The sequence below is a fragment of the Chrysemys picta genome, chromosome 1 (genome assembly GCF_011386835.1).
Source record: "Chrysemys picta bellii isolate R12L10 chromosome 1, ASM1138683v2, whole genome shotgun sequence".
Taxonomy (NCBI): Eukaryota; Metazoa; Chordata; order Testudines; family Emydidae; genus Chrysemys; species Chrysemys picta.
The window spans coordinates 149,480,263-149,503,417 of record NC_088791.1 but is presented as its reverse complement, the minus strand read 5'-3'; the positions used below and the strand labels follow the sequence as shown (position 1 = coordinate 149,503,417).

Below are 23,155 nucleotides of genomic sequence, written 5' to 3'. Positions count from 1 at the left end.
ACTTTTGAAGTGATAATCAAGCTAGCCGAGTACAGACAGTGTGATAAGAAGTGTGAGAGTACTTACAAGGGGAGATAGAGTCAATGTTTGTAATGGCTCAGCCATTCCCAGTCCTTATTCAAACCGGAGTGGATTGTGTCTAGTTTGCATATCAATTCTAGCTCTGCAGTCTCTCTTTGGAGTCTGTTTTTGAAGTTTTTCTGTTGTAATATAGCCACCCGCAGGTCTGTCACTGAATGACCAGACAGGTTAAAGTGTTCTCCCACTGGTTTTTGAGTATTTTGATTCCTGATGTCAGATTTGTGTCCATTAATTCTTTTGCGTAGAGACTGTCCGGTTTGGCCAATGTACATGGCAGAGGGGCATTGCTGGCACATGATGGCATATATCACATTGGTAGATGTGCAGGTGAACGAGCCCCTGATGGTATGGCTGATGTGATTAGGTCCTATGATGATGTCACTTGAATAGATATGTGGACAGAGTTGGCATCGGGGTTTGTTACAAGGATAGGTTCCTGGGTTAGTGGTTTTGTTCAGTGATGTGTGGTTGCTGGTGAGTATTTGCTTTAGGTTGGGGGGTTGTCTGTAAGCGAGGACAGGTCTGTCTCCCAAGATCTGTGAGAGTAAAGGATCATCTTTCAGGATAGGTTGTAGATCTCTGATGATGCGCTGGAGAGGTTTTAGTTGGGGGCTGAAGGTGACAGCTAGTGGTGTTCTGTTATTTTCTTTGTTGGGCCTGTCTTGTAGGAGGTGACTTCTGGGTACTCGTCTGGCTCTGTCAATCTGTTTTTTCACTTCAGCAGGTATATATTGACTTGAAGGTATATATTGTCCCCAAATGTGAAATAGTTGTGGGTGAGGACAAAATCACAAAGTTCAGCCACCAGGTTAGCTGTGACATTATCAGGGATACTGTTCCTGATAGCTTGTAGTCCATCTTTGTGTGGAATATTGGTGTAGAGGGCTTCTACGTCCATAGTGGCCAGGATGGTGTTTTCTGGAAGATCACCGATGGATTGTAGTTTCCTCAGGAAGTCAGTGGTGTCTCGAAGATAGCTGGGAGTGCTGGTAGCGTAGGGTCTTAGGACAGAGTCTACATAACCAGACAAGCCTGATGTTAGGGTGCCAATGCCTGAGATGATGGGGCGTCCAGGATATCCAGGTTTATGGATCTTGGGTAGCAAATAGAATACCCCTGGTCGGGGTTCTAGGCATGTGTCTGTACGGATTTGTTCCTGTGCTTTGTCAGGGAGTTTTTTTAGCAGATGGTATAGTTTCTTTAGGTAATCCTCAGTGGGATCAGAGGATAATGGCCTGTAGAATGTGGTGTTAGAGAGCTGTCTAGCAGCCTCCTGGTCATATTCCAATTTATTCATGATGACGACAGCACCTCCTTTGTCAGCCTTTTTGATTATGATGTCAGGGTTGTTTCTGAGGCTGTAGATGGCGTTGTGTTCAGCATGGCTGAGGTTATGTGGCAAGTGATGTTGCTTTTCCACAATTTCAGCCTTTGCACGTTGACGGAAGCAATCTATGTAGAAATCCAGTCTGTTGTTTCGACCGTCCGGAGGAGTCCATGCAGAATCCTTTTTTTTTTTTTTGTAGTGCTGGTAGGGAGGATTCTGTGGGTTAGTATGCTGTTCAGAGGTATGTTGGAAATATTCTTTGAGTCGGAGACGTCGAAAGTAGGATTCTAGGTCACCGCAGAACTTGGGAGAACTTGGTCACAGATCTTGGGAGACAGACCTGTCCTCGCTTACAGACAACCCCCCAACCTAAAGCAAATACTCACCAGCAACCACACATCACTGAACAAAACCACTAACCCAGGAACCTATCCTTGTAACAAACCCCGATGCCAACTCTGTCCACATATCTATTCAAGTGACATCATCATAGGACCTAATCACATCAGCCATACCATCAGGGGCTCGTTCACCTGCACATCTACCAATGTGATATATGCCATCATGTGCCAGCAATGCCCCTCTGCCATGTACATTGGCCAAACCGGACAGTCTCTACGCAAAAGAATTAATGGACACAAATCTGACATCAGGAATCAAAATACTCAAAAACCAGTGGGAGAACACTTTAACCTGTCTGGTCATTCAGTGACAGACCTGCGGGTGGCTATATTACAACAGAAAAACTTCAAAAACAGACTCCAAAGAGAGACTGCAGAGCTAGAATTGATATGCAAACTAGACACAATCCACTCCGGTTTGAATAAGGACTGGGAATGGCTGAGCCATTACAAACATTGACTCTATCTCCCCTTGTAAGTACTCTCACACTTCTTATCACACTGTCTGTACTCGGCTAGCTTGATTATCACTTCAAAAGTGTTTTTTTTTTCTCTTAATTAATTGGCCTCTCAGAGTTGGTAAGACAACTCCCACCTGTTTATGCTCTCTGTATGTGTGTATATATATCTCCTCATTATATGTTCCATTCTATATGCATCCGAAGAAGTGGGCTGTAGTCCACGAAAGCTTATGCTCTAATAAATTTGTTAGTCTCTAAGGTGCCACAAGTACTCCTGTTCTTCTTTTAGTTGAAGCAATGATCTCTTTAGTGTTTCATGGAATTTCTAAATAACTGCCGCCATTTCTCTTGTCTACATATTAAAATTAGAAAAAGATGCCGATTTTTAAAACCATGTTTAGCAGCCTGATCCATTATCCCTGGTACAATCTGCGTTTGGAGGAAAGAAATCCTGTGCCTCCATTTATTGACCGAAGGTGGAGAGGCAGGGCCCAGCAGCGCCTAGAGGTTCTTCAGCAGCTTGCTAGGTAAGTGTCCTACCATTGGACTATATTTAAAAAAAATACATATTTATTTAAAGCTCTTGTTTTCAATGTGAGCTGTGAAAACTTCAGTGATCCAGGCTGGACCTACTTAAGTGATAGTCTTTCTCCTTTGTCCCTCCCACGCTGAAGCTGACTGGATTGTCCTTGCTATGCATCCCAAGGTTTCATTTGGACTGGACTAGGGCAGGGCCTTCTTAGTGCAGGAGACCTGTTTGAGGAACTCTCTCCTGGAATATGTCCATTAGGATCCCAATTCAGCAAAGTAATTAGGCATGTGTTTAAGTGCTTTAGTGAATCAAGCACTTCTGGAGTCCCTCTGTATCTGTATTCAAGATTCTGTGTGAGGCCTTCCTATTTAAGTCAGCATCTGACCATTATTTACCTTCCTCTTTTCAGAAGCCCCATCTTGTTTGGTCTCTTTTCCTTAGCCTGCCTTATTTGTTTTGACTAGAGTTGCTGATTACCTGGTCCATTTGGACTAGAGTTGTTTAAATATGGTTTTGTTATTTTTTTCCCTGGTGCGAATCTGGGACACTGTACAACTGGTGCTATATCAGTTAACAAAATAACACAATATTATTTTGAATAACATGTTGCATATAAACTTACTTCCGAAACCACTTCAAAGAATTAAGGTACAGAGGAAGAGGGAGCTGAGGATAGAGAGGTTGTTCCAGTCAGACAATATGAACTGCAGAAGAAAGAGATTCTGCACCAGTTCACATGGAGGGATAGAAAAGAGAATAGTGCTAGGCATGCAGAAAGAGTAGGGAAAGGAACACAAGGTTTGAAAAGTACAATAGGCTGTGTCATGTCCGTGGAGGGGTTTAAAATCAAAGAGAGCAATTTTGAATTGGATCCTGAAATGAATCAAGAGCCAATGGAGTGATGTGAGGAGATACTTGAGCTTGTCAGAAAACAGGCAGCACTATCGGAAGAGCTGGGACCCAGAAAGGCTATTTGGAAGGGCTAGACAGTAGTCAGACAAGGAGGGATGTTGGCCTGGATGAAGACTTCACAGGGTTTTATTTTTTTTAAGCATACAAGAACTAATTCTTTACTCTATCAAGTTTTTATGTTATACTTTCAAGTTTTAAATATCACTGCTGTGCTCTTTTCCTCTCAGCTTATTTTGGTCAGAAGTTGAAGCTTGCCAGATTCAGATTAGAAATAAGATGTACATTTTTAACAGTGGGGGTAATTAACGATTGGAACAACTTACCAAGGCCCATGGTGGAGTCTCCATCACTGGCTGGCAACTTTTAAATCAAGATTAGATGTTTTTCTAAAATATATATGCTAGTTTAAACAGGAATTAATTTGGGGGAACTCCTATACCCTTTGTTATACAGGAGATCAGACTAGATCATCGCAGTGGTGCCTTCCGATCTTATCATCTTTGTACCAGCATGAAAGTAGCAGGTGACAGCAGCACTGGCTGTTCTCAAATTTACTTCTTGCGCTAACTGTGTCAACAAGCTGCCTCTAGACTCTGACCTGGTTTTGTGATGTATCTCCTTATGGTTGAAAGTGATTGAGCTTTAAAGTATAATTAACAATAGTGAAACAGTGACTGTCAGAGTGACATGCAGGTTTCCATACCTGTTCTTGTTTAGTGATTCCCAAAGTATATCTCCTCATTTTACAAACTAAAAGGTGATTTTTTTTCTAACTTTGAGCACCTCAAACTGCACCCAGGACTTGAAAATCTAACTGGGCTTTTTCTGCCTCTTACACTTCCATTAGTAGTAATTTTGCAACAGGAAGTTAATTGACAGTAGAACTGCTTGAAATTTGTTGGAATTTGAACAGATTTTTTAAAATAAAACATTAAAGAAATTAATTCATGAAAAATGTCCATGTCAGCTCTAGTTGATAGTGTTGCTGATGCAAGAGACAGAATGTAACCCAGATTGCTCGCCAGTAGCTGTGTTGGTTTTGCAGGGCTAACAGGAGTAAATGCTAGTTTGTGTCAGTAAAGTCAGCAGATGTAACTCAAGGATACACAAGGAGCAGATCTGTGGAGTAAGAAGGGGCTATATGCCCAGTCCCTATTATGGCTATAACTGTACTATAATGAGATGAGTAGCTTATGCTAATACAGTTAGATCATGAAAATAAGTGCCCACGTGTGCTGAATGAAATAAGAATTCATCTGAATGGAGAAGCACTCTGACGTGTGGAGACAATGCCAGTAGCAAAAGCCATCAGCTCAATTAACTGATTTGAACTGTAAGCAAAATTTTGCAATTAAAGGTTTGTCAGAGCCAAGAAAGCATTTCAGGTTCAGGTACTAGCATCTTGACCCAAATATTATTTTGTTGCAATACATTGGGGCAGGTGCTGGGAAAGGATGATTTAAAACAACCTCTGCAATGTATTGTACACCAGAGAAGATTGATGAAGCCTCATTCTGTCCAGTGTTTGTGGTAGTGGTTGACTAAACTGTGAGTCTCTGAGTTCCAGAATGCAACTCTTGAGCCTGTGATGTGAGCTTCTTGGACTCAGCAGATCACAGCAGGCAGTGTTCTGTTCAATCCAAATAGTCAAACCACATTTCCTACTGGTGTCTATGTCTCTGTAAGCCACACCTCTGGATTTAAAATTAGGACAACAACAAACTGCTCCATTTTATATAAATTAGTTTCAGGCTTCTGGTAAGTTGCCAAAGATGGTCTTAAAAAGGGCAAAGTGTAACTTTTTGAACTTGTGGAATGAATTACCCAGGGTTCTTAGCTGGTGGCATGAGGTTTTTCAGGGAACTCTATTTCCTTTCTGTAACCTCTTTCATTCATGGCTTCCCGAGCTCTCTAAATAATGTACAACCCCCAAGAAGACATGGACAGGAAATTATAGACCGTCTGTTGACCTACTTCAAGCTCAGTGTTGGGTTCTCCAGGATGGGAAATTATGGGGGGGAGTATTGGCTGTTTTTACAAAGGCTCTATTCCAGCCAGTACACTCCTTAAACTATCCACAAGGTCAGCCTAATTCTTCTTTACTGTTGGAGAATGCAGAATGAAAATTTTAGAGCCAGCCTGTCATTTCCAGGTTCAATCAAAATCTGTTTAGCCATTTTTTAGTTAGACAGGACAGGGTGACTCTTCCTCTTCATTTGCTGCATCCCCTCCCTTGTATTTTGTGCCATACAAATATATTCAGATTCTTTTGCACGCCCACACCTACAAATAAAAGTAACAGAATTTTACAAATTCAGATTTTCCAGCTGGCTAATTTTCTTTGAGCAATAGTCTCCAGGCCCGAATTTTATTTTAACAGAAGTAATAAATGACTGATTTTTATACATTCACAGTGCAAAATTTCCATTAAGTTTAGAGCTGCAGTGTTATGTGAGAGACTATAGAGTAATGTAAATGCATAATCTCAATCTTACTTATGCAGGTATGGGTGTTTGCTGCTAATTCATTATAGAGTTTGAGGCGTGTATGTTTTGATGACGCAGCTGTGGAAGTCCAGAGTGAAATAATAAATATTGAAGTATAGTTAAAAAAGTATCTTTTAAAAAAAAATCAGAACTGTTCTGAACATACTCTCTGAAAATATTTTGATCTGTTTTTATCTTTTTTGGCTTTTTAGATCTCAACCTTCTCTTCAGATTCCTCAAATTGTGTATGAAGATCCTGAAATTAATGGAAGGAACCGCTACAAGTATTTTGAACGGTAAGGAATGAATTAACGACTACCAGATATGGAATAGGCCAAATTCCAATCTCAGTCACTCTGCCTCTGACACTGGTGTAACTCCAGTGACATCAGTGGAGCTGCTCTGCAACACTGGTGCCATTGAGATTAGAATCTGGCCCATTGTATGACTGAGCACTGAAAAAATGTGAAATACTTAACTTGTGTATGCAAGTGCAACAGCCAGGCTGTGCTTAGCGGTTGCTCACGCATAGCCTTTGGCATTAGACCCAGTCATACCAAGAGAGAGATGCAGCTGACCCAGCTATTGTGGTTTTCCAGTCTCTCAGAAATATAAAAGAGGGATTTTTAACTTCAGTTTTGCTACCACTGAAACAAGCAGAGGGAACTACAATTTAACTTTTCATCAGAAGAATGACTCCTCTTTCAGAACCGCACCTCCCCTAGAATTCCACTGCAGCCCTGGTGTTGGTCTCAAGAGTTAGTATAGGACTTGAAACAACTGTTAAATGCCATGATACAAAAGCTTCCAATTTGGCACGTATTCATTGTTGATGTGTGCATGCTCAACTGCCTTTACTTCAGGGGACTTGTGTTATGCGATTAATGAACTTAGCCCCTTTTAAATCCAGTTTTCCAAAATTTCTCACATTTTGCTAGTCTGGTAAAAATGAATCAAAGATGTTTAGAGTTATTTTAGCAAAAGGAAGACAGACTGGCTTGTTCATTGCCACAATTTTAACTTAAACTTTAAAAAGCCTCTTAAAGAGGCTATTAGGAAAGCTTGGTAATGAAACTAGGTTAATATTAGTCTCCTCTGACATGGAAATTCCTAGTGTATGTTTCTAAGGAGGAATTATTAACTAATATTATAGAATATCAGGGTTGGAAGGGACCTCAGGAGGTCATCTAGTCATCTAGTCCAGCCTGTTGCTCAAAGCAGGACCAATCCCCCCACAGATTTTTGCCCCAGATCCCTAAATGGCCCCCTCAAGGATTGAACTCACAACCCTGGGTTTAGCAGGCCAATGCTCAAACCACTGAACTATCCCTCCCCCCAATAGTTTCACATTAAAAATATCTTACTGCACTGAAGGAAACAATCATATTAGATAAACTTAAAATATGGTTGACCTTTAAAGCTGATTTATGTCATAGGATTCCACTTCTGGATTCCCACAGGGTTTAAAGAAACCCAAACATACGTACAATGCCAAGAATACACTCAATAGTAACCTTATTCTGGTAACTCTCTTGCTGTTCAACCCCAACTTGAATTACAACATGATTTTGGCAGCTGCTATCTTGAGACTTTCTATCACTCAAAATTTTTCTGCCACTTTAATTCTTTGGTAGATAGAATTCAAAGCTGTTTTTAAGTATTAGTTGTTAATGCTAAAAAATTCTGAGACAATGGCTGCTAAACTTGGCCAGTAAACTCTTCAAGCACTAATCTGGGGTAGTGGGACAACATGGCCTGATAGGTGTTCTCAAGTTCTAATTTCTGGGGTAATATCTTTTTGTAGGGGGGGGGGAAAAGCTAGAAAGGTCAGAGTGAGTAAGAGAGGTGAGACTTGTATGAACAACACTGAACATCACAATAAACCAGTGCATAACTTTATAAATAGTGAATGTGAATTGGACTATGTCATCACACACCCCTCATATTATGTGAAGGTTTTCAAGGCAAGTGTTTTTTTGGTGGGGAGAAAAATATATAGTAATGGACAAGGGGAGAACTTTGTAGTGGGACAGTATAGTAGTAGACCCACATCTGAGCCAACCAGTGTTAATATTGTCTCTTTCAGTCCTAACTTATATATATATATAATATGAACTAAGCCATTAACAATGTTGGTCCTGATTCTCCTCTTCTCACCCCAGTGTAAATCAGTGGTGACTCCCTTTAAATTAATGGTGTTGGGCCAGTGTGGGAAGTTGTGTAAATGAAAAGCAAAGTGGGCTCTTTGAATGAGGAAGAATTTTTCCGGTTGGATAGAACAACAATTCTCACATGTTGGTTAAGAAGTAATGAGAGAGTATCTATAAGAGATTAAAGAACTCTTAACTAGTATGTGTCCTTAAACGTGCAGAAACAGATCCTCAGCTGTTGTAAATCAGCGCAGAAGTCAGTGGAGCTACACTTTTTTACATCATCTGAGGATCTGGTCCACAGTTTTGCTAAGCTGTAATATTGTGTTATTGTGCATCTTACTCTCATGGCTGTTGTCTTAAACATGTTTTCTCTCTTTGCAGACCTTTCATCCCCTTTCATAAGCCATTTCCACTAAATGTTGCTTATGCAGTGGCAAAGTAAGTGGTGAGGTTTAGAAAAACAGTTACAACAGGTCAATCTTTAGCCACAAATGACTACAGGAGACTAGTATTTTTAATAGTGAAGCAATGGTGAGAACTCATTAAAAGTTCAGAAAGAATCTGTCCACTAGTATGAAATCCCAGGAAGAGCAAGTTAGGGCCAGATGCCTACATCTTAGTTCAGACAATGCTTGGGATATGTAAGCAGCACCACACGGTGCAAGAAACAGAGAGCCAAATGTCTGAGTCTTAGAGGAGAGGAAATATCTGATATAGCCACACTTTGAGATGTTTGTTGCTGATTTTGTAAATGGTTTTGCACTACTGTTTATTTGCATACAACATCCTTATAGTAGGATATCCTTGGTATTCCTGGGTGGGGGGAGGGAGGGACGACAATACACCAAATTCAGACTTGACATAAACGAGTACAGCTCCCAGTGAAGTCACTGGAATTGTGCTTACTTATGGAGGAATTGAATTATTTCCTGTTTGTGTTGAAATGGCACAGGCATAAGTTAAAATACAGCAATCCTGCTTTATCTTGTATTCTTCTGTTAATTATTTTTGAAGCTACACCCCTTTCCAATAGATTTATTTTGCACACCCACTGAATGCCAGCTCAATGCAAGTTGTTACACCAGACTTGAAACTTACATCATTGTTTATCTCACTGTTGAATTTGGCCCAAATACTTCCATCAAGTTGCAGCTACTTACATCAGGCTACATTTGGCCCTTAATCCTTAAATACAATTCTGTAATATACATATGTGTTAGATACTTGCATGTAACAGTTTAAGCTTCTTGATGCAGAAGGTTCATGGTTCACGTAGGGAGGGATTTTCAGAAGTGCTCAGCAAAGGCCTAACTGCTCTCACTGAAGTCAACTCCATTGATTTCAGTGGGAGCAGAGTTAAGCTAAAGCTGAGCACTTTTGAAAATCAGATCTGTAATGAATATTATCTCAAGTTTTAAAACATTAATGTGACAGCATATACAAAAATGTTCTGGCTCATGTTTGTTTTTTAGAACAGAGCCATATGTTTACCCCTCCATCACCAGTGACAGATCACGCTCCCCCACATCACGAACTCTGGGTACGCAGACGGATTACCGGGATGGCGAAGCTCAGACTGACCCGTATTCCCCAGAATATGTAGTACCTCTGGGTTCAATCCCTGAACTGCTGACACTTGCCACTCTCACTTGGGGTGAGTTGGAAGAACCAGAAACATTTCTTTACAATAATAGTGCTCTCTTCCTTTTAGAATGGCAGAATTGCTGTTTCTCTCTGTCAGATGTCAGTTCTCTCAGCTTTGAATTACCTTGCTGTGTTTCATCGGGATATATCAGTTTATCTAGCTTTAAAATGGGTGTAATAAAAATATTTACCTACATAACAGGCGAATTGTGAGGCATTTTGTAAGATGTTTTGAGATCATTTCGTTAAATGGCAGTAGATATTGTAAGTGCAGATCTCTTTATGCCCAGGAGCAGGAGGAATGACAACCCCCTTTTTAATGTTACTATAACCATGTTAACTGCAGGCTATTCACATTTTAAAAACTCACTGAGCTAGTTGCCTCAGATTTGTTAACTTACATCTTTCAAGTGTTCTGTCTCTATTTACTGTAGGGTTTTCTACTGTGCTCATCGCTATAATAGCTTTATATGTTACTCATGGATATTGCCCCGCTCCACAGTCTTTCTAAAGAACTACTGCTTCTTGTCCCTGTAAGGGCGAGGTCTTCCAGCAGGACAAGCTGAGGTGGAGATGATTGAACGTGCCCGGGAGAAACGTGCCTGGGAAGCAACTCTACCACCACTTAGTGATCTCTCACAAACTGAGAAGAGGAGGAAGATGATGGATGACATGGAGAGAAAGGAGTGGGCCTTTAGAGAACAGGAAATAGAAAAGTAGGTGCAAATTGTACGCAGTGTTGCTCTTTCAGTTATAAGGAACCTAAGTGGAGTTTGAAATCAAATAGGTCAGGGGATTGGCAGTAAGATGCATGGACTTTTATCTCTAGGTTGCCTATTCATTAGTGACTGAAGGTCATCATTTTTTGTAATTTGAGTCCAGTTCCTCAATTCATCCGAAAAACCACCACCACAAATGGCACTCTTGTTGGTGTATTCAGAATAGATGAAATTCTGAACAGGAATGGAGGAATCACACTGAAATTGAAGTACTGATTTTTGGGGAGTTTTTTGGTGAAAGAGGCTATTACCCAATATCTTGCACCAGGGATAAACTCACTTTTAAAAATGAAAAGACTAAAATGTTATATTTGCAGTCTGGCTGTATTTTACGGATAGGTCACTAGGTAAGTTGTGTTTAAATTTAGCAGTGCAGTTTGGGAACTCTCTGTGCACCTCCATTTATACCTTGCCTTTTTTTCTCTTGAAGATTGCAAGATATTCGACTAGAAGTTTTAAAGAAGCTTTTGAGGAGACGAGAGGAGGATCAGAATGAGGTGGATGTCAATCGCTTGGACACACACTGGTTTAACCGTCAGCAAGACAAAGAAGAGAGAGTGAGAAAAATTAAACACGAACATATAATAGGTAATTTGGAGGATAAGGAAAATAATATAAGGGGGACTTAGTTTCCATACCAAGCTGTCTCTCTCCACTCCATTTTTACAAGGCTACAGCTGTGTAATCAAGATGAAGGCATCCACAGACCACACTGTAGAACTCCTTGGGCCATATTGGTCTGTCAGCCACACTTCGTACTAGAGTTATGACAGCCTGAATTTCTTAGGATATGACTCTTTCAGAACTGTACGTGTCAGGGAATGTCTCATGGTTGCAATTCCTTTTCAGCAATGAGAAAGCTGATAGCTAAAGGGAAGAATGTGGAGGGGAAATTGGAGAGACGAGATATCATCAGGGACTATAATGATTATGCATCACAGCCCTATGGACCTCTGTCCAGAATTGGTTACTTTCCGGACAACTATTCTGAACGTTATGTAGTAAAAAACCACTTTCTTAACACCTACGAGGGTAAGGCAGCTTGGAAAATCTTAAATTATATGTTATTGACTAAAAATATTAGCATAAGCCTGTACAACAATTCAAATATCTCTCTCTTCTTCCGCCCTGTCCCATACTCCCACTCCACCTTTTCTAGGATTGCTTGAACTGGAGGCATCTCTCCCAGACTCTGTCACTCAGCCCCGGACCAAAGCTCCGAAACCCAAGACCACTACCACTAAAGAAGGGTTTATTAAGCGGACTGCTAGGCTAGATATGGAGCTGGCACAGGTTCATCAGGTATGGTGCTGCAGCCAAGAGCAAGCAAATTCTTTCTAGATTTGAGGTGCACCTTACATGGAAATGCTATTGGGAAGGCACATCTGTCAACTATCTCCAAGTTCACTTCCTAAATTCCCCTCTTAATGCTTTTATAAAGACAGAAATAAGGCCATCTTCAGGGAGAAAACATATCAAACATTAATAACTAGTGGGTTGTCATTTGGCATGATGAGTACCGTTCTGAACTCAACTAGTCTCCCTTTTTCTATCTCTTCCACATTTTCCCTCTTCTGTGCCTACCCTGTGCTAGTTTGGTGGAAGGAGTAGCTTTCTCTCTTTCCCATCCCCAGTCATTCACGGACGTCCATTTTTCCTCCTTCTCTTTGTTTCTTCGGCCCTATGAAAATGTGATGGGATTGTGAAATCTGATGTAAATCAGCAATTCTCCTCCTCCCCATGCTTGCCTTCCTTTCCCCCATCCCTTTAAAATATTTTAAAAATACAACAAACCTATTGGTTAAAATGTCAAATTATTATTATTTAAATAAACCAATGCAGGATCAGAAGTTTCAAAATTCTGCACATCTGAAGTAAAGTGGGTCAATTGTCCCAACTTATCCAAATTGGATTAGAACAGTGGAAGCAGATCACTGCAGTTACCTAGCAACTTAAATAAGTATTGTCTGATTTTCTGAATACATAAAATGCGCATGCCGTCACTACAACTGTGCAAGCAAATCCGTTATCCACACATGTAAATGACCAGTGTCTAAGCAAATACCCTATCTGCACATGCTGTCACAGTATTTACAGTTGAAATTAGGTGAACTGTAAGGCATGCATCTTGTGTTGCAATTACAGACTTGTGTTTTTGAAAATCAGGCCTATTGGATAAAGTATTCCTAAAGTAAATATTATTTATTATACGCACAGTTTTCTCAGTTTTATTAGATTTATCTTCAAATCCAGTTGATAAGAAATATTTAGTCATGCATAGTGTGTGTGTGTATATAATTTTTTTTTCTTGTTTTAGTGTAGCACAATAATATATTTAATACAGGAAGTAACTTTCTGTTAATAGAACTGACATCTTGCGTTGAAATAACTACCATACTACCTCAGATTCAGTCATCTAATCTTATGAAAGACAGTGCTGGATTTGGTCACTGCTTGGAGGGAAAATTTTCAAGGAAAAAACTTCAGATGTGTAGGAAGTGCTAAGGAGCTGTCTTTATGGAGTCAGTACTGAACTAATGCCCCCTATGGTTGTAGACTGTATGCCAGGGGTGGGCAAACTTTTTGGCCTGAGGGCCGCATCTGGGTATGGAAATTGTATGGTGGACCATGAATGCTCACGAAATTAACACTTCAGAGATATTCAAATAAACTTTAATAAAGATACATTTTAGTGGAAATAAACATAAAACCGTACTTACTATTATAAATATACCATCATAACAATGTATTACAACAATTAAACCAAACTTACCCCCTTTCCACGCCCTTTCTCTCTAGCCTGGATTTGTTGGGCGTCAGCTTCCAGTCATTGGAATTAATTGATATTCACCAGCCCCCTGCTCTCAGAAATCTCCTTCCACGTAGGTCCCGGAAGCCCACAACTTTGAAAACTGTCACTGAGCATTCCCTGGCCAACTACTCTTTGTTTTATCCTCAACAATGGAAAATTAACACCACTAAAACAGCAGAGTCACCTAAGCGATCAAGTAGCAGGCACATGGGCTTCGCACGTTCCAGGCTCTGATGGCGCGTGAGGCACGTTTGGGTTGTGCAGCCGGAGTAATATGCGCAGGGTTGGCTTTAGGAAATGTGGGGCCCGATTCAAAGACGTGGGGCTTGTACTCACCGGGCGGCGCTCCGAATCTTTGGCAGCACTTCGGCGGCAGGTCCTTCACTCACTCCGGGTCTTCGCCGGCACTGAAGGACCCGCCGCCGAAGTGTCGCCGAAGACTCGGAGCGCCATCAGGTGAGTAAAAATTAAAAAGGGATTCTCGGCCAGGGCTCACAGGGCCCCTGCCACTGGGCGCGGGGCCCTCTTAGGCGTGGGGCCCGATTCGGGGGAATCAGCCTAAAGCCGGCCCTGAACATGCATGCCCTCATGCCCGTCACACAAGCCCCCGACCTCAGCCAGAGCGGGGCAAGCCCCTGATCCCGCTTCCCAGCTGGAGCAGGGCAAGCCCCCAACTCGCTTCCCAGCCGGAGTGCTGAGGGCCAGATTAAAAGGTCTGATGGGCCGGATGCAGCCCGCGGGCCATAGTTGCCCACCCCTGCTCTATGCTATTGGAGGTGTCATGTGTCTTCTGCATAAAACCAAGGTCCTGACCACCTGTGGTCATGATCAGATGGCAAGATACGCCTGGCATTCTTCCAAGAGTTAGAGATGTTAGCTCATGGTTTTCTGGCTAAATTCCAATTTCAGCAATTACATTGTCTGTCTGTCTGTCTAAAGGACTTCTCATGGTTTTGACAGACTATAGTGAAGATTCCCAAACTATAGTCATGGATTACAAGTGGGCCCCAGAGTTGGCTGGTCAGTAATGATGGCTCTTGTCCTTGGTGTCAGCTGAGAGAAATAGATGGAGAAGGGGAGACTTAATTCAGAGTGAAAATCGAGACAGTGGGCCAGATTCTTACCTGGTATAAATCAGCGTAGCTCTAGTGACTTCAATAGAGCTGCACTGATTTACACCAGCTGTGGATCTGGTCTGCTGTGATGGATTTTTCAAAAAGGGGAAAACATCTATTTATTGCATTAAAAACACCTAAAATACACATTCTTTTTTATCTATTACATGGATATCTATTACAATGGGTCTTACTCCTACCTGTGGTTACTTGGAGGCAGAGCCAGACCTGTCAATCAAGGCAGGATGGGGATGGCCACACCCCTGAAGACCCTGCTAGTCAGCTTGAACTGGCTCCATCAACGGCAGAGAGGCTTAACAAGTTCTTCTGCTCCAAAGAACAAGAAAATAAAACAATCAGAAAGGGATTCTTTTTTCTTAATAGTCAGCGTATTGGATTCTAAGCATCGTTGGGCTGTTATGTAGCTTTGAGGGGCTCTGCAGCGAGATTGCCGGAAACTCCTTTCTGATACTGAGGTAGCTGGCGGCAGCAGCTTCTAGTGTAGCGTGTCTGGGCAGGCTGTTCTGTCAGGAACACCTCACAGGCAGCCAGAGAGAGAAGTTGGCAGAAAAGGGTGCAAAAATGCCTGGACTAACATAACCCTACTTGCTGTGGGTTGACCAAGCCCTACCGCTTTCTTACCATCTTCCACACAGCCAGCCCTGGAGGGATGATAGAGAGAGCAACCCAGACATGAAGAAAACAGGCAGTAAAAGGCCTCTTGGCTTACCGCTTATTTCTGACTGTTTCCCCTTTGCTTTCTTTAGCAAGGTGTGAGTCAGCCCTTTTAGAGCTATTTCTGCTTTTCTGTAGGATTCAGTGAATCAACACTGCGCCATGTGAAAGCTTCCCCTGCCCTTTTCTCAGGAAGGGGTTTAGAGAGGGGCTATAAAGTTCAAGGAAACCACTTAGGGATCATCTTAAGAGTGATCTTTTCAAGTGTTACCCTTACTTCTCTAGCACAGCAGCAGTACAGTTCTCCCTTCAGATCCCCTCTTTAGTGGTAGTCTCCTTCTGTCCTACAAATAATGGGGGGGGGGAACCTTGTAAAATCAGAATATGCTCAGTGATTGGGCCCTGAGAGGCTAATTAATCTTGTTTTCCCCCCTATAAATCTGAGAAACAGTGAAGGAAAGGTTAAACGTATCAGGAAAGAAGCTGCAGATTCTGAGCACAGGAGTCACTCCTTTACAAAGGAAATTTCTTAGGCTCAATTTTCCCAGTAAAAGATGAGCAAGCCATTCAAGGACTCTCTGTTCCTCCATCTCTTCTGTTTCTAGTTTGCCACAATACAAATTTTCCCATGGTAAAGGCTCTAAAGGGACAAAAAAGGGCCCAGGAAATTCAGAGGAAACTCATTTGTCTTTCTGAGAGCATAAGCAGCTTTTTTCAGACTTGGGGCTAGAGCCCACACAGGAGGAAACTCAGAATCAGTTTTTTGAGAAGTAACTTGAAACCATTCTCAGGAGTATTAGGTGGACAATGTATTCCTCCAGATAAGCTTCTGTAAAAAAGGAAATGTGGGAAGAAATGGGAGAGAAGCCTTGCTTACATTTTAGAATTAAATGGCACTCCAAAACCAGGGTTATTGGCATCTCCCTCTTCCTCCAGTTGAAACCTTGGAGTGTGAAGACTAAAACGCCATCTGCTTCAAACTAGGATAATTGATTTCCCAGGGAACAAGAAGGCTTAGGGCTCTAGTCAGTCCTCTTTCCAGTGCCCAAACATGCCAAAGACTGAAGAGTGCTCAACTGGAAATTCTTGAACAGATTCCTGCTGTCATCACAGTTCAGGATAGATACCCTAAATTCCAACATAGCAACAAGTTCTAACGAAAAACATCTATCACTAATTGATCTTAAGAACACCTGTATGCACTTATTACATGAGCCTCTCACAGAAACTCTCTCAACTTCACATGCAACACATAATGTTACCACTATGCTGCTTTGCGTTTGGCCTACCTGCATCTAAGGATGTTTTCCAAAGTGTTTTCCTTGAGCAAAAAAGGGTTTGTATATACGCATGCTAAGATGACCTGCTCATTGGAGCACACTTTCTGAACAAAGCCCATAAGGGAGCCGTCACACAGTCCAGATTGTATTCTGGAATAACATGAATTTGTCAACACTACCAACAGCTAAATGATGTCACGCAGTCCGTCACTTCTGGACATAGTCATAGATGTCAAATTATCACATCTATCAGGTCTCTGATGTCTTGGATAAGAACGAAGGTCTCTGGCACCAACATACCATTGCGAGAGATTCCAGTTGTCTTCTCCAGAAGTTGCTTAATCTCTCAGGGCCCATCATCCCTGTCCTCCTTTGTGCTGTTGCCCAGGGGAACTCAGAAGGACACAGTTCGTTGGAATCAGGGTTAGTGCAAAAAAATTATGCCAGCTTCAAGAACAGGGAAGATCATTCATGGAACAACTTAATCCAAGGTTAATGACAAAAGATTAGAGTGATTAAATAGGTCCTAAGAACTAAACCTCCAGTCCTGATCAGCCAAGATGTATCAGTGATATCATACAGTATCTGTAGCTACAATCATGCATTTTCTCTAATGGCCAAGAGCATAGCTGTCCTTTTCTGTTCACAGTGTTCTCCAGGACAATAAAAAAGGGGCACAAGTGAGCTGGGTGGTCCCACATTGTCCAGGGAGGTCCTGGTTCTTGTATCTAATCAGGTGGCAAGCACCACTCAGTTCTGTCTCCTCTACAAGAAGGATCTACTCTCAAGGAAAATATTTTGCACCTAAGTTAAGAAAAAATTTCTAACAACTTAATATGTGAGAAGTACTAATTAAAATGGGATATTCATATGTTTACACTTTTTAACCTTGAGAAAGTATTCCACAAACAGGGTGTCTTAAAGGGTCTGGGGTATATGTTCTTCAATCCAGTCCACTTCCCTAACTAAATTCCCTTAATTTTTGCCTTCGTTCTTCTCCTCTAGAGACAAGTAGAATCCCATTGAAGGTCACCTGAGCCTCCATTTCCTTAAGTCAACGGTTCTCAACCAGGGGTATGCAGAGGTCTTCCAGGGGGTACATCAACTTATCTAGATATTTGCCTAGTTTTACAACAGGCTACATAAAAAGCACTAGCAAACTAAAATTTCATATAGACAATTACTTGTTTATATGGCTCTGTGTAGTATACACTGAAATGTATGTACAATATTTATGTTCCCATTGATTTTATTTTGTAATTGAATGGTAAATATGAGAAAGTAAGCACTTTTTCAGTAATAGTGTGCTGTGACAGTTCTTTGTATATTTATGTTTGCTTTTGTAAGCAAGTAATTTTTAAGTGAAGTGAAACTTGGGGGTACACAAGAGAAATCAGACTCCTGAAAGGGGTACAGTAGTCGGGAAAGGTTGAGAACTTTTTTGTTGGTTCCTTGTGCTGTTTTCTGTTTTCTTCACGCAACAACTTTGTATTCTGTGGCTCTGAATAAAAAAGTGTGAACATCTGAGGGGAAAACAACTTCTATCTTCGAAAGTTTCTGAAATGTACCAGTTTAGTTATCTGATAACTGAAGCTATAACAGCAGTATTTTAAAAATATTATATGGATTATAACCAACAGAGCTAGATATTTTCTGAAGTGTACCCTGCATTCAATATAGCTTATTAGAGCTCTCCAGGCATCAAGAGTATACAGTTGTGAATGGGAGGGGAAGTGTTCCAAAACTTTATATAGGAGATGTGTATATGAGACTCTAAGATTTGATTTGGACTGAAGAAATTGGCGAATCTGTGACAGGATTCCCGGGATACAACCTGGAATTGTGGGACCGCTGTGCCCCCTTAACTCTCCAGCTAGGGCTGTCTCTCATATTGCTTTGCCAGTGACGAGCAGCAAACCCCTCCAGGTGCTGTTATCACTCAGCCACCAAATGCAGAGGCACACCCAGCTAAGTTGCATGAATGATCTCCAACTCACTCATGAGCTATACATAGGGAAACACCAGCAAATCTCCCAAGCCCTCAGCCTTGCACCACAGAAATATACCTTCTTACACTGCTCAAGACCTTCTCTTGAACAGTGCAAGCTCATTAATTTGCCACTTTGTCAAAGGAAAGTGGACATGCACCAGCCTTTGTAATCTGAGCAGATTCCCCAAGCACTTTAGACAATCTTACTGGTAAGGATAAAACATTAAAATAAGTTTAACTACAGAAAGATAGATTTTAAGTGGTTATAAGTGGAAGGCATAAAGATCAGAGATAGTTACCTTAAGAAAATAAAAAGTAAACATGCATTCTAAATCCTAAACTTTTAGACTAAGCAAGAGTTGAATCAAACAGCTTTTCTCACTGGATGTTCCAGGTAGGTTACAGTTCCTAATACACAGGCTGAATTTCCTTCTTAGCCTGGGACCAATCTCCTCAGTTCAAAGTCTTTGTTTTCCCAGCATTCTTTTTGCCTTCAGCGTAGGTAGGGGAGAAGAGAGGTGGCCTCATGATGCCCCTGTCCCTTATTTTATACTCTCAATGTCCATGGGAAGATACTGGCCTAGACATGTCCTTGTTGAGTCAGAGTGTAGCAATCCCCATTGTTTGAACAACTGAGTCATAGAGTTGAGCAGTCCTCATTGTGTGGTGCTTGCACAACTGTCTCTTATTGAATTGCAGATCTCTTGTTTACAATTCTCCTGCTGGTCAATGGTCATTTAACACCCGCCTGAGTCACCTCCTTTATTGGGAAATAGCAGTGGGCGACTTCGAAACTCACAACATATTTCAATAACAACCGTATAGCAAAATCGCATAACTTCATACACACTAACAATTATATAGACAGAACAATGAGTTTCCCTGCAGATCATGACCTTTCATATCTTACATGGCATGCTTTGTATGAAGTATCACAACCATATAAGAATGATGAATATGGGGGGCTACAGGGTGCTACTTTGAGGTACGGTGTGTCAGAGACCCCCTGGAATATCATTTTTCGATTTGTTCTCACACACTGTATTAGTGATGTTTTGTGCACTCTTAACATCTGGCACTTTTAACAAATATGCCTAGAGAGGGGGTCATATTCCAGTTATGGAAGTATATTATGTATGGCTGGTTTATAAAGGCTGTTAACTGCTTTCAGTTTGCAAAGAAAGTTGCCGCTGTACTTGATACTAAGTAATTACTTAAAGTACAAAAATAATTCATAGGTAATTGATTCAGCAGAATTTCCATTTTTTAGAAATGTAAAATGTTCTCCAGCTGTGCTTTTCCAGAATGTAGTATATTAGGGGTTAAGATCAAACACCCTCTGGAGTCATTTCAAGAGAGTGAGTATCAGTCTATGCACTTGCCAACAAGGTACTGTAAATATACACTTACCCCCCTGCCTTACTTGAACTCCATCAAGGTCTTCTGACTACCCTATTTAACAATAATGTACAACACCTGACTTTTGAGCTGAGATGGAAGGAGTAGGTAAGAAAATTAAAGGTACAATCGTGCAAGGTGCTGAATGCCCTCAATTCCCATTGTAATTCCATAACAGCAAGACTGGTCCCTAGGGTTGTCTGCTATCTAGTACAGTTTTCGAACCCTGTATGGAAAGAGTCTAAATTGTATGACTGTTTCAGGCACTGCTAGAGAAGAAGAATAAAGTTAAGGAGCCAAAGAAGCCGCTTCGTTTCCTTCAGAAGATAACAAAACCTGTTCCTCGGCCCCTAACTCCAACACTGCTAAGACCGTCAACTGTAAGTTTGATGTTTTTAGAAGTTTTTGCTGTAAATCCTGTATTAGTCACTATCAAGTTACTCAAGGAGTGTCCAGGAAAATATGAGAGCTAGTTAGTTCTGTCTTTTGTACAGTGTTTTTTACTTAAAAATAAAACTGACAAGCAGTGTAACATTAGACTTTCACCTAATTACCGCACTATAAGAACCTTGATAGGTACAGGGAATCAGTTTTAATTAGCACAAAATTCTCCAACATTAGACTATAAAATAATATTAGTCCAAAATAGATCCAGGGTGAGTGGATTAGTGTTTGGTGGGTCTTCTTACACCCCCGTACCTTGTCTCTTCTAGGTGAGCCGATCTGAGTTTTTCTTCCTTAACCCAAGAAATACTCCCTAAGAGTAGTTGGGATTTTTTTTTAAAGCAGGTTCCAAGGTACTTTTTTTTCCATAATGAAAATTTTTCCAAACACCAGTCATTCTTGATTCTCTATTTAGATATTGTGTGGCTTCATTATGATCGTTCCAATACTGTTGAATTTCACCCAAATAAATCCTACCAGCTTCCTGTCCAGTTCTTCAGTTGAAGTCTTAGTGTAGAACCATGCACGGATACAAAAATGTGGATCCTCATCTAATCCGCAAAGATGGTAACAATGCATCTGCAGATTTGCAGGGCTCTATTCAAATGGCCTTAGGTAGGTAACACTTCAGGCTAGCTTCACCTTCTGATGCTTTCACATACTCTGCAGGACTGCTGAGTGTCTTGCATCAGGCATTCCACTCATGCATGCGGCAGTCTCATCAAGCCTCCCCTGCTGGAATCTCCCATCATGCAGGGACTGAGTAGCGCTTCTTCTGCAGTTACCCCTCCTGGATGCCAGGGCTTTCTGTGAACAAGACGATACTTCTGACACAACCATCATGGAGATATTGGCTGAGAGATGAGCATCTCAAGAGGCCATATGTGGCAAGCTGGAGTGACAGGGACAGAAGGGAATGTAATAGAAGACTGACAGAATGGAAGAGACTAATCCAGGCCTCCACAACTCTTCCCCTTTCCCTCACAACAGCCTGGCAAAGAACTGAAAACTGTATCAAATGACAACCCTGACGTAGGGGAAGAGGTCATTCTCACCTAAGCCAAGAACTGACATACTGTGATCCAGAGTTATGGGCCCCAAGAAAGGACCTGAAGTACTTGAAACCTACCAGGGTCTCCCTGTGGGAGATGGGTGACACCTGGTAAGGCATTCAGGTGTATAAACTGTTAGTCATTTTCAGGATATGATTTCTCTGATACTTTTGTTCTAAGTCCCAGGTCTAGAAGAAGTAGATTGTGAGATACTGCCCAAAGAAAGGTGACAGCTTGAGACTTAAGTCGGTGTGCCCATAAAGCCATAAAAGCGTCAGAGGTGCACTTACCTCGGGAACTGTGATACTCTCACAACCTCAGAGGCTGTCTTTTACTCGCTCCAATACCCTACACAGTCCCCCCTGTCTTCTCCAGGCTCCTCCAATCCCCATTCTCCCCGTAGATCCCCCTGCCCCCTACTGCTTCTGCAGGGTGCACGTCATAGGTTTCTGCATCCCCTCAGATGTTCTGCTGGGACGAGAAAAGCAGTGACGTTTTCCTCACTGTCAAGAAAAATCATTCATGGAGTTGCACAAAACTTGCCAGCTGTACAGCTCCAAAAACAGGGAGTAGCTCTGCATCTGCCATCCCACAAGAATGTAAATAAACTGTTGTTTTTACCTCTTTAGCACTTGTTGTATGTTTGTAATCATTGGACCTATAAATTTACTCTAATTGTGAGCTCAGCTGTAAAAAGTGAGCAAACATGTATAAAGTGTCACAGTTACCTATAACAGTAAATATTGATGGGAGAAAAAGTATAACGGTCAGATGGAATGAATCAGTCAAAACGAAAAGGCCTAGTGCTATAATTCACAGACTGTGCTAAGGCCATTCCAGGTAACCAAGAAAAGTAGGGGTCTAGAAATCAGTGAACCAAAATTGTTGTGTGATAAATTAGGCCTAACTTGTGGACAAAATAATGAGGGGATGAGCTATTCCATCCATCAATCTCTTGTGGTGTCCTGAAAAAGAGACTGTGGAGAAAGCTGGCTACTGCGACTCTGGCTGACTGAAAGATGGCGGCCATTGTGGCTGCCATCCCCCACTGTTTCCTGGGACTCTGGAGCTTCTTCATCCTAACCCTGACCACAGAGAGGGAGCCAAATGATATTGCCACCTCCACTGGCTCTGGCTCAATCACAGCCACCACCTGGGATATAAGATTGTCACATACATCCCCCGCCCCTTTGTGTGTTCTTCCCCTTCTTCTCTTTCCTATCCCTCTCCTTTTTCCTTCTCTCTAATAAGAATCTGGCTTAGCCAGCCAAGACAGTATTTTGCAGCACTGCTGTAAGCCGGTGACCAGAGAGAAGCAGCTAAATGCAGTGCCCTAAACAGCCCAATTTTGGTACAAGTTTGCCGGGTCTCAGAGTGGCTGATAAGATCATGTGCTGTGTCTATGTTTCTCTGGTGATGAAGTGCAAGTGAGACTTAACGTCAGAGACAGAAACTGTATTGTCTATCTCTGCTGTTCTTTTCTCTCCCTGTTTTGTGTGTGTTCATCTTGTTTTGTCTTTTAGAAAACAGGATTGGACTTTAAAAACCCCAGCAACTCCAACAGCTCCAGTCTATCTCAACTAACTTTCTCCCCTTTCCCCCAAATAAGGACA

General features: G+C 41.6%; 1 protein-coding gene across 3 annotated transcripts in view; it reads left to right on the top strand.

Annotated features, from left to right (window-relative positions):
• The window catches only part of CFAP91 (cilia and flagella associated protein 91), a 69,825-nt gene that overhangs the window by 4,703 nt on the left and 41,967 nt on the right, over nt 1–23,155 (top strand). For all 3 annotated transcript variants that reach the window (XM_024111129.3, XM_008173175.4, XM_065572744.1), the window contains exons 3-11: nt 2,640–2,797; nt 6,413–6,496; nt 8,735–8,791; nt 9,826–10,007; nt 10,536–10,713; nt 11,207–11,364; nt 11,626–11,808; nt 11,936–12,078; nt 20,310–20,426. In XM_024111129.3, coding sequence (XP_023966897.2) covers nt 2,640–2,797; nt 6,413–6,496; nt 8,735–8,791; nt 9,826–10,007; nt 10,536–10,713; nt 11,207–11,364; nt 11,626–11,808; nt 11,936–12,078; nt 20,310–20,426 — 1,260 coding nt within the window. The remainder of the gene's footprint in view (nt 1–2,639; nt 2,798–6,412; nt 6,497–8,734; nt 8,792–9,825; nt 10,008–10,535; nt 10,714–11,206; nt 11,365–11,625; nt 11,809–11,935; nt 12,079–20,309; nt 20,427–23,155) is intronic.